This window comes from Carlito syrichta, unplaced genomic scaffold (genome assembly GCF_000164805.1).
Source record: "Carlito syrichta isolate Samal-C Ts95f unplaced genomic scaffold, Tarsius_syrichta-2.0.1 Scaffold303305, whole genome shotgun sequence".
Classification (NCBI taxonomy): Eukaryota; Metazoa; Chordata; class Mammalia; order Primates; family Tarsiidae; genus Carlito; species Carlito syrichta.
Window position 1 is genome coordinate 4509 of NW_007247401.1, and position 12160 is coordinate 16668.

The 12160-nt window shown below is 42.7% G+C and overlaps 1 protein-coding gene across 1 annotated transcript in view; it reads left to right on the forward strand.

Moving 5' to 3' along the window:
- The first annotated feature begins 424 nt into the window (after positions 1-424).
- The window catches only part of LOC103260703 (cingulin-like protein 1), a 92801-nt gene continuing 81065 nt past the window's right edge, over positions 425-12160 (forward strand). Inside the window, exons 1-2 of the mRNA XM_008058349.2 lie at positions 425-577; positions 3405-3617. Coding sequence (XP_008056540.1) covers positions 425-577; positions 3405-3617 — 366 coding nt within the window. The remainder of the gene's footprint in view (positions 578-3404; positions 3618-12160) is intronic.

The window sequence follows — 12160 nt, forward strand, 5'->3', positions numbered from 1 at the left end:
TATAAAGTTTTGAAAGCACTGATTCTGAATAGCCAAAATTTTCTCTTGTTTTCTTTGATTGGAGTCTACAGGGAGGCATATTCACCTCTAATGGATATTTATATATATTTTGAAGTTTATTTTTCTCTCCCTTCTGTGACTTGATATATTTAAGCCCCAGGGTAACAGATTGAAGTTTTTGAAAGCTTCAAGTGCTACCGAGCGACATGTTGAGGTGTAATCTGATTGGATTTGTGCAGTGCAGTCCACTTAAGCAACAGCCCCAGCCACAGATAATAGCATATTGGTGTAGAATGAACCATAAAAACCTCAGTTCTTGACATGCATTGGCGGCAGTACACAAAAGGCAACACAAAACACAGACATATCCTGGCAAAGATAAGTGTGGGAAGAGGAACTATCTTATCCTCAAAACAATTGAGAAATGTGTGAGAGTAAAAGCAGGAAACGGGTCAGAATCTCAGAGCCTGCTCTGAAGAGCAGGAGGCTCCAGGAAGCCCTAAGGGTAGACAGTAGCAATAGTGACTGTGAGGAGACTCTGATCTTCCTTAAGGAGAGGCTGGGCAGCTTCAGCAGGGTATGCCCTTTGATAAACATCAGGATGGGGTGTATTTTCATAAGATCTCTGTGTTTGTTTGGTGCTTTGAAAGAACTGGAACTGCTCTCATTGCCTAGATAGGTCCTTTGACATTTCATCTTCACTTCTCTGTGCTGGCTAGTTAGGTTCTGGATGGGCCAAGCCTTGGCCTATGCAATGCAGCTCCACCCTTGGATCGGAGTCGTTCCCCTGGTTCAGTGGATGTGCATGTCCTAGAGACAAGAACGAGATTTCATTGCCAGTTACTCTTAAATGAGTAGAAATGTTTTCATCCCTCATCAGTGACACCCTTCTTGAATGATAGTAGCTTGTGGTCTCTCAGGTCACCAGGTGGCAGCCATTCCTCTGATTCCCCAGGAGCTCCAGGAACAGAGGCTGAGTTCTTATTCAGAAGCCACAAGTGACAGAATCATTTAGAACTCTGATATCTCCAGATTTCTGCTGTACTACACTTGTTTTTTTATATCCAGAACCAGTAAGCGCTCCCAATATCGTTGATCCATGCATCAAAAGTATAGTAAGTCAGATCTATATTTTTCTTTCAAGAAGCCAACAATCTAGTAGAGGAGATAAGAAAAATGATCAAAATGTATGAAATGCAAGGTAGAAAGTATTAAGTGCTTTGAGAAGAACAGCTGCAGTGAGATGGGTATTCAGGAGAGATATTCAAGGAAGATGTCTTGGAGAAGGCCATATTGTATCTGAGTCTTCAAAGACTCACTGAGAGGCAGAGAGAGGTGAGCCTGAGAGGGGAGAAGACACTCCAGATATAGGATGCTACGTGGTTTTTGTCCTAGAGGCTGCAGATAAGAGGCTGGATGTGGGAAGCAGTTGACTGGCTATTGCAAACCATTTGTACAGGAAATGAGGAGGGCTTAACCCAGGGAAGTGAGGGGAAGGATCTGAGATGTTACAGAACTCACTTTTTAGTTGGGAGTGACAAAGACCAGAGAAAAGTGAAAGTTGCCGCCAAGCTTCTGAACTTGGGTACTGAGGGGGGCAGGTGGCGCTGGTCATAAGAATAATGAAGGAGGAAGAGGAAAGGAAGGAACATACTAAATTCAATTAAAACTGCAATCCTAGTCGGGCTCGGTGGCTCAGCCCATAATCCCGCGCCTTTGGGAGGCTGAGGTGAGTGGATTGCCTGAGCCCGCGGGTTCGAGACCAGCCTTGGCAGTGAGACCTCATCTCTACAATAAATAAAAAAATCAGCTGGGTGTGGTAGCGCATGCCTATAATTCCGGCTACTCGGAAGGCTAAGGCGGAAGGATCGCCGGAGCCCAGCAGGTCGAGACTGCGGTGGCCGGGAGCGGCCACTGCACTCCAGTCTGGGCGACAGAGTGAGACTCCAACTCAAAAACAAAACAAAACAAAACAAAAAACCCCTGCAATCCTGTTAAGCCTGAGGTGCCCACAAGACTTCCAGATGGATGTGTCTAGCAGGTTATTGAATGGGTGTTAGTGTAGTTTTGAACTCAGACAGAGGTCGGGGGTAAAGGTTTGGGAGTCATTTACATAGAATTGATAGTTGGAAAAAAAGTAGACAAGATTGCCAAAAAAGAATAAAGAATGCAAAGCTGCATTCTTAGGGGCCATCATAGCTTTTGGAAGAGGGTGAGAAAACCCAGAGAAGATTATTGCAGAAAAAGTGGCTTGAAGGAAAACAGGAGAGTGTTATCTTTGCATTACAAGGCAGAAGAGAATCTCGAAGAGATAGGCAGGGAGGATCAAAGAGGGGCAAAGAAAATTGAAGACTGGCAAAATCCATGAGATGTGGTGATTCAGAGGTCATGATGATCTTGCAAGGGTCTATCTTAGTAGAGTAGGAACATAGTCATACAGCAAGGGATTAAGGAGTGAATGGGTAGTCATGAAGTAGAGGCAGTGAACAGAAATCTTGCCTTCAAAAAGTTTGGTGGTAAAGTTTGGGGGTAACCAAGATTTAAGAAAACGGAAAAGAAAAACAAAATGGAAGAAAGAAAGACAACAGGTAGAGTGACGACTGGGAATAAGCTGGCAGGAAACAGTTCGTTCTCTTTGAAGTGACCCTGGGCAGGGAGCTTGGGCAACGCAGGTCCCCCAGTCTCCCTGGCCAAGTGAGGAGTGAGGGCACTGCAGGTGAGGGTGAGTCTTGAGCTGGAGGAGAACTGAGAAGGTCTAGGAGGAGAAGCTGAAGGAAAAGGAATGTGGAGACTTTGGCAAGACACACTTGGCTTCAGGTAATGTGATTTGCATTGGAACTTGTTGCCCCAGTTTTGTGACCTTCCTCATGAACCCTTAGCAGTTAAGGAGGAGAAAATGTGAATATTGTGCTCTGCTCAGATGAACAAACGAGAGAGAAAGAAAATGGGCAAAGTCATCCTGAGTACCAGGGTTGTGGATGAAGTCTTTGATCGCACTCAGGGATCCAGGGGTTATGAAAGAAGCAAGGCCAAGAAGTCAGCACATCCTCCATGAAACAACAGCACATAAAGACAACAGACCATTGCACAGAAATGAAATGAAATGAAATGGGAAAAACAGACATATCCCCTCAAAGCAATGAAAATTATGTCAGTTTCCCTTTTCTCCCTTAAATTCAATCAAATGTTAAGAAGCCAAGACAGATGAATCCAAGGGAATGATGGCCTCTGAGAAGTGCAGAGGGAGAGGAAAGAATGGGCTAATCAGGTGAGTGGTATGAGGGAGGAGAGAGTGACAGGGACAGGTGAGATGGCTGAGCATCTGGGGATGGGACTGGAGGAGAGATGCCTCTTGACCAAGGTGTTGAATCTTCACCTCCCCTTTTCATGCTTCCTCTTTCTAGGAGCTCTTACAGGCAAAACAGGATCTTCAAGATCTGCTCATCGCCAAAGAAGAGCAAGAAGACCTCTTGAGAAAGCGGGAACGTGAACTCACTGCCCTGAAGGGGGCCCTGAAAGAAGAGGTTTCCAGCCATGACCAGGAGATGGACAAACTGAAGGAGCAATATGACGCTGAGCTGCAGTCCCTGAGGGAGAGTGTGGAGGAAGCAACCAAGGTGAGGATATTAGGATGTGTCAGGAGGATCTGGCTTGGAAACAGATGAAGAGGAAGACCACCTCTTCCACACCAGTCTTCCTTCCTTGTAATTACAGAGGGAAGCTCAGTTTCATCAAATCATGGAAATAGAACTTGTTAAAAAAAGAAGAAGCTCAGTGATTCTATAAACTTAACCATTGTTGAGGACATTGATTAAATCCTATTGCAGGAAGGGAGAGTTAGAAGCCCTTGAATTAACTCTTGAAGCTCTGCAGCCCCTTGCAGAGTGGAGGGCTGGACTCTGCTAGGAGTTCCTCAGGGTCGGAGGCCTGGGGCATTGTGTGACTTTGCTAATGGACAGAATTAGCAGACAGGACCCAGATTTCTGGAATCCTTCACCCCTGCCCTAGTCTGTTCCTTTTGATTTTGTGCAGCCTTTTGTTAGACAGTTCAGGTTCTTTTCTCAGCAAAACTACAAGAGGGTTAATTGGCTGCATTGTACAAACTCTTCCAAGATAATTTTTCTCCTAATTGAATTCTTGGCTCCTACAAACAGATTTGAAATTATGTTGAAGTCTTTTGGGGCGGGCCTCATGTTGACTGTTGAAGAAGAGAAAAACAGTATTTTGAAGGGGAAAATGCTTTAAAATGTCATGCCATCTTTAGGGAAAATGGGGAATTACAGAGTATAAAATTTTCAGAGTCTCTGCAATATATAGGTTAAAAATGATGAAGAAAGGACTCTTGATATTGTTTGTTTATTCTGTGATGATTACAGTGACAGCTCACAGCCAGTAGCAGCTCTCTCCAAGCCCCATGGTGATTCACTGATTTTCAATTATGGTGTGGTAATTGCAAATGACAAGAAGTGAAAGATGGGTTTGTTTGTTAGAACAATAAAAAGTCTGGGAAATAGTCTGTTTGGGGTTATAACTTGGAGACAGTTGAAAAAAGCTTTGCCTATCTTGGTTTTTTTTTTTTTTGTTTTTTTTTTGTCTTTTTTTGTTTTAGATCTGATTGAATTTGAAAGAGAAAAGTGAAGTTGATTTGATTGTCATTGCTTTGAGGGAGCATGTCTGTTTCTGGCATCTCATTTCATTTCTCTGTAACAGCCTAGTGTCCTTGCTATTGACCTTTCTGTGCTGTTGCTTCATCAGGTCCATGCCAAAAGGCAACTGAGTAAAGTGATTCTCTTTGGACTCGTCATTTTAAAATAACCCTTAGACCTTGCCTCAAAGCCTGAGATCATGTGATGTGCTCTGGGTGGCTCACTTAATGGTAGCTGAGGACAGTGTTTGGGCATATGTTTGTAGTGATTTGAGTATAAGGAAAATCAAACTTGTGCCAGTTGTGGGATGGAGGATATTTCATTGGAAGCTTCTAAATTCTCTATTGTCACAGATATGTAAGTGGGAAAATGAGGGAGGTGAAGAGGATATCTTTGTTGTATGGAATTGAGATCATTAGTGGAGACTTAGGTTACTGCATTTTGACCCTTTCGAAGGTCTGCAATGTATGTTACCTCACAAGTTTTTCACTATGCCAATTTAAGAAAGATAACTTCATTGATCCACCTCAGCCTCTGAAAGAAATAATAGGTGAGTTAGTCAAGACATGCATCACTGGCAGAGAACGTGGGGTTTCTGAGCTCCAAGAAGCTAACACAGAGGGGTTCACCTTAGTACCCATTGGGTTGTGGGTCAACAAGGGCTCTTCACTCCATTTCACATTCTACACTGCTGCTAGCATATTTCCCTAAAAAACCCACATCTGGTCATGTCAGTCTCGGCTTAAATAACTTGCTTGGTTTCCTGTTGCCCCAGACTTAAGTTCAAAACTGTTAGTATGGCAAGCCATAGAAGTTCTTGCCCAATCCCATCTTCAGAAAATGCCATATCTTGTAGCCCTCCACCTCTTTGCACCTGTAGAATGACTTGTTCCACTTTACCACCCGACCATCTTCTCCTCCTACAAGACCCTCCTGAAATGTCTTTGACCCCATGGGGACTCTCCTCAGCATAGTGAGTTGCCTTCCTTAGGGTTTCAGTTGAACCCTGGCCATTTCCTCTGACAAGAAGTGAAAGATGGGTTTATTTGTTATGACAATACAAAGTCTGGGAAATTGTTTGGTGTTATTATAACTTGGAGACAGTTGAAAATAACCTCTTGTTGATTTGCCTGTCTTGACTTTTTGGTTTTTTTGTTTGTTTTTGAGATTTGATTGAATTTGAGAGAGAAAAGTGAAACTAATTTAATTTTTATTGCTTTGAGGGGACATGTTCCTCTACTGTAGTCTGTATCATATCCTATTATAATTTATCATCATATCTTCCTTCTCCATTAGACTCTGTGATTCTTAAGCAGAAGGGGCATTTTTATTTCTTTTCTTAGAGTGAAAATGATAAACTCAAGTACCTCTGGGACCAGACAGTGAACATAAATGAAGGAAGTATTGAGTGTGTTGTTCGGGTTACAGTAGAGTCTGGTGGGGACTGTGGCAAACCAGAGAGTGTGTCCTTTGCTATAGAGGTCAGCGGCTTCTCTGCTCCACCTGACAGTTGTCAATGCTGTGTCCATGTTGCTAGATCTTTCAGTTCTTCATGAGAAACCAGATATTTGGATGTTTCTGGGAGACCATCCAACTTTTAAGCATATCTTCAAATGTAAAAAAAAAAAATCACACAGACCAAACATAATCCAGATACAGGTCAACAGTCTGTGCTCTTAGTCCCATGAGCTCAGCACAGTACCTGGTACACAGTCGTATCTGTGCAGTGTCTGGTGAGTGAAAGTTAGTTAAGGACAAATACCCCGCCTGACGCGGTTTTGAGTCCTTGCCATGTGATTCCTGTTGGATTTCTTCAGTGGTGGTATGGGAGGTCTTATAGGGAACTCTGAAATTGCTCCATGGATTTCTGTACCTTGCTTTTGCGTTTCCCTGCAGTTTCCCAAAAGAGGATTATGACTGTATTTTTACGCCTTGTTAACTTTTGCTTCTGTAGCTCTGCTGAACAAATGTGATAGAATCATAATTTATAGGGAAAAAAGTGTGTCAACTTCGTAGATGAATGCTTTTTTGTTACATTATTTAGGGGTTGGTATCATAGAATAGAGTATTAAGGTTATTCTAGTAAATATTTGGAGGAGAGTGAATTAAATATAATTTTTCAATCTGGTAAAGGGTGTTTCTTAAATTTGTGCACTTTCCCTGCCCAAGGGAACGACCCGTCCACCCCTGTGACTAAAAGTTGATGTTTCTTTAAGAAATTGTATTTCATTGCAAAGTTCATTTCCTTGATAGGTCTTAGAAAGCAACCCAACCTCCACACCTCAGTTTTCTTATTTTTGCCACTGCCTCAGGGCCTAAAACCCCTAATGTGGTGTTTTATCATTGTCAAATAATAAGCACTTCATCTTGGCCTGAGCTTGAGCACTCAAAGTTTTAAATTACTGGAACATTTGGTGAAAACTGTCAAGTTATATAAAGATCATTGTAGAGGTATTCCAAACAGATATCCTGTAATAGTGTTTTTATAGACCCAAACAGCCACATCTTTTAAAATATAGAATAGTTGTTCAGTGAACAAAAATTCATGAATGCTGGGGTTATGGGGAATGTCCTCACGCCACAAAATGAGTTGGACCTCATTGTCAGAGCAGTGGTGGTTTGGGTTGTCAGGTGAACCTTAAGGTTCCTTCTTAGAGAGATGGATCTTTGCAGTCTGTTAAAAAGGGGATTCTATCAAGCATCCTTTATTTTTATTTTTTATTGTTTTTGAGTCAGAGTCTCATTCTGTTGCCCAGGCTGGAGTGCAGTGGCATGCTCACGGCCACCGCACCTTCAACCTGCTGGGCTCAGGGGATCCCTCTGCCTCAGCCTCCCAAGTAGCTGGAACCACAGGTGTGTGCTGCTATACCCAGCTAATTTTTTGTTTTATTGTAGCGACAAGGTTGGCAGCCTTGCCAAGTTGCCCAGGCTGGTCTTGAACCCCTGGAATCAAACAATCTTCTTGTCTCTGTCTCCCAAAGTGCTGGGATTACAGGCATGAGCCACCATGCCTGGCCTATCAAGCATTCTTTTAAAGGACTAAGTACTTGGGCACCTTATTTCATACAGTACTTTTTTCTCTGTTACTTGTCCATTTGCAAACCTTTTCTAGTTTTGAAAAGGAAATGTCCTCTTCTTCCTTGGGCTTTCAGCTGTGGCTGGAACCCATTAGAGGAAATGGATGCTCAGTGGGGATGTGAGTGACTGCCAACTGGGAGGAAGATGAAGCTTGTCCACAGCTGTTTGCTTCTTTTTAAAAAAAACTTCACCCTTTCTATCTTCAACTCCTGTGCAAAAGAGAAATATAGACAGTATTGTTTCTTAAGGTTTCTCAGAAAGTAGCTCACATTCCAGCTTCTCCGGGAACTTCCTTGGTTGCTTCTTGGACCTTACGGTTTCTAAAGACCTGATATTGTTGGAATTGTTGTTCTCTATCATGTCTTTCCTACCACACTAGGGATTGTCATCATTTTCCATTTGGAATCCCCATTGTGCTTGGTACTTACAGATGTTTAGGAAATCTTGGTGGGACTGTTTTGGCTTCTCATTTATGAGTTAAAGTTACTTCTTGGTTGACTGAGACAGAAGGTTCACTTGAGCCCAGGAGTTCGAGACCAGCATGGGCAACATAGTGAGACCCTGTCTCTACAAAAATAAAATTAAAAAATTTCTCATGAAAGTGAACAAATCTTATCCACTAGGAACAATATCATAATGTTAAAGTTGATCTTGGAAGGACTAATTTTACATGTCAGAGCTATAAGCATTTTGATGCTGATTTAAAAAGCGATTTTCACTTTTTTGTGCCAGGTAATATGATTTTGGGGCCATTAGGCACTTTCAGAGTGCCCAATGTACAGCTTTGATGCAACAGACATCTCCTAAGTGAATGGATGAGGGAGAAGAGGAGGGAGGATGAAGACGTGGATTATTCTTGCCAGCCTTCTCTTCTCTGTTACATCATCTTTTAATACAGCACTTAGAAATGGATTTACTAAAAAAAAAAAAAAAAAAAAAAAAAAAGAAAGAAATGGATTTACTGAGCAATTGCCAAGTACAGCGTGTTGTGCAGAGTTCTATGAGGACGATACAGATAAATCAGATACAATCTACCCTTCTAGGAGACTGAAAGGGGAAAGAACTCTTAAGCTGATTACAGAAAATAGCAAATACCCCAAGTGAGGTGGAGATAAAGTGCTATTGAAGACCCTATAGGAGACCCAATGACTGTGCTCTGAAGTAGGGCTGGTGGCAATCAGGAAAGATGTCATGGAGGGGGTAATATTTGAGTTGGACTTTGACTGGTATTTGGGCCTGGGGACTGAGAACATTTTGGGGACTAGGTACAGCATGAGCAACACTTTGTTGGTGGGAAAGCAAGATGTCTGGTCAGGGCCTTGTACTTTGAAGTTAAGGTGGCTACAGATTAAATGAGACCTAATAGGCAGGGGCCCAGGTCCAGTGTATGGACAGTGCTTGGATTGCGATTCAAACAAACCATCAGTAAAAAGCAAAAGCATCTGAAATTATTGGGACTATTTATATTATATTCTTTATAATTCTTTATATTAATGACATTAAGAAATTATCCAAACAATTTTTAAGAAGTGATAATAGTGCTATATTGTTTTTAAGAGTCTGTGTTTTTCTTTCTTTCTTTGTTTTTTGTTTTTGTTTTGAGACAGTATCTCACTCTGTGGCCTAGGCTGGAGTGCAATGGTATGGTCATAGCTCACTTCAACCTCGAACTCCTAGGCTCAAGCAATTCTCTCACCTCAGCCTCCCAAGTAGCTGGGACTACAGACATGTGCCATCACACCTGGTTAGCATTTTATTTTTTGGAGAGATAGGATCTCACTATGTTGCCCAGGCTGGTCTTAAACTCCTAGATTCAAAGGATCCTCCTTGCTTGGCCTCTCAAAGTACTAAGATTTCAGACATGAGCCACCGTGCCTAGCAGAGTCTTTGTCTTTTAAAGAAATATACTGAAGTATTTATGGGTGAAATAACAAGCTGTATAGAATTTGCTTTAAAATAACCCATTTTGTGGGGGAAGTAAGTGGGGGGGTGGATGAAACAAGATCAGCCATGTATTGATAAGTGTTAAAGCGGGGTGATGGGTGTGTAAGAGTTCATTACACTATCCTCTCTGCTTTTGTAACTGCTGGAAGTCTTCTATAATAAAAAGTTCCATGTGTGTTTTAAAGAACAACACAAAAGAGTTAAGATAGGGGTGAGATTGTGGAAACTGATTTTAGGGGGTAGTCAGTGAGGGAACCGTGGATTTTTTTTTATTAGGGATCTAACAAGTACACTACTTTTTGGTGGTGTGACCTGGAAGTAGGAGAGTCTGGAGGTTGGAGAGTGGTTAGAAGTAAAGAGTGAGGAGGAATGAACTGAAGGTGGGTTGAGTAGGATGAGGGAGAAGGAAGAGGCAGGGGTAATTTTGAGAGGTGTTACCTCAGAGTGCCTGGAGGGAAGCCTTGCTGGGAACGGTAAAGTTAATGAGTTCATCATGAGATCCCTGGAGGCCTTGGTGTGGGCACAGTTAGTGAGAAGCAGGGCTGCTCTGTCTATCCGGGAGTCATTGTGGGGAGCGGTGAGCCAGTCCCCAAGAGTGAAGAGTCACTTTGAAGGGGGTAAGCGGTATGACAGAAAGAAGAGACAAGGGCTGAGGACACAAACATGGAGACCTGAAGAGAAGCAGCCAAATCCGGTGACAGGAAAGCAAGGGGAAGAGTGCTTCATTTGGCTTAATTAACGAGGCATTTGAGGAAGTTCTAAAAGCAGCCTATTTTTGCATTATATATTTATATACTGAGTCTCTGTACTTTTACTTTGCTCCTTATATTGTATTTTCTTTTTCCTCCCGCTTCCTTTCTATAGCCCTTATAGGAGTTTTATTCAAATTCAGTCAAGTTGAAACTCTTCCCCATTCTGACACCATCCTCCAATTTTGGCTGTATGTCTGTTTTTCACTCAACAATTTAGAAATGGCAGTTTATCTTATAGAAGTGAATATGTACTTCAGGGCTCCTTCCCCACATCACTTGTCCCTTCCCTTTTTCCTACCAATTTCCAAACAGGGTTTTTCAAAGCTTAAGGTCAGCAGAGGGTCAGATGGTAAAACCAGTGCTAATCTCAGGATCAGTGGAACTGCCTCCCTTAAGGCATGGCTAATTCAGTGTAAAATCTCATTTCTGTCTTCTCCAAGGGAGCCAGGTTAGCCAGGAAAACTGTCAAAATTCCTCATTTCCTTAGCATTTTAACTTCAGATAATCAACTTACCCTGAATGACAGCTACTGAGAGTTGAAGTGGTGGAGTTTGCAATCAGGTGCCCAGGAAAAGGAAAATATCTCTCTTCCACAGACTCCAGTGTGCCTAGAATGACATGGAACTGTCCACAGGCGAAAGTCAAATGGGTAAGATTCAAAGTTTAAAAAAAAATCTTTTTCATTTATTTCCTTCTCTCTCTTTTTTCCCCACCAGAAATGGCTCTTTCAGTATCAATAACTTGTCTGCATTCTGTATTGATAAAAAAAATACATAAATAAGCAGTGTCCTGGGATGTCATTGTCCATTTCGAACCCTCCATTATAGCCCCAATGCCCTGTTCTGTGGCTCTGATCTCAGATACCTTATGAGTTCTGAGGGTCGATGCCTGTCATGGAAAAACTCCTGAGTGACAGACAAGTCTCGAAGGGAGGCCTCCGTGAGCAGTAAAAAGAGCATCCCTGGGAATCACTCCTGGTATTCTAACCGAGCTGCCAGAGTCACTTGCTTTGGGTTGCACAAGACAGAGAAAGTAAGAGAGTCCCAGGTGTGTCTATTCATTTGTCATCAAATACCTGAGTGTTTTGCTGGCGCAGTGCTAGTCGCCAAGAATACAAAGGCAGGCAGCTTCGAGGATCTTTTATGGTCTTGTGAGCAGAAAGATGTGGAAATAAAGTGACAACAAAGTTACAGGTGCTGGTTTTTGTTTTGTTTTGTTTTGTTTTTGAGTCAGGTTCTTAATCTGTTGCCCAGGCTGGAGTACACTGGCATGATCATGACAATCACGGCTCACAGCCGTCTTGACCTCCTGGGCTCAGGTGATCCTTCCCCCACAGGTGCTATGGTTGAGGTATGTGCAGGGTAGATCAGGGCAAGTTGGTGATCAGGCCTTAGGTGACAAAATTCAGGAGAGACATGGCATATCAGTTCTGTGATTTGAAGCTGTAAGTGCCTTTTGTGTACCAAATACTTAAGAATTAGAAATGAAAAAGGACTCTCCTTTTTCAAGAATCTCTTCAAGCTGGGCTCAGTGGCTCAGCCTGTAGTCCCGCGCCTTTGGGAGGCTGAGGTAAGTGGATTACCTGAGACCGCGGGTTCGAGACCCGCCTGGGCAGCGAGACCTCATCTCTACAATAAATCAAAAAATCAGCCGGGCGTGGTAGCGCATGCCTGTAATTCCTGCTACTCGGAAGGCTGAGGTGGAAGCATCGCTGGAGCCCAGCAGGTCGAGGCTCTGGTG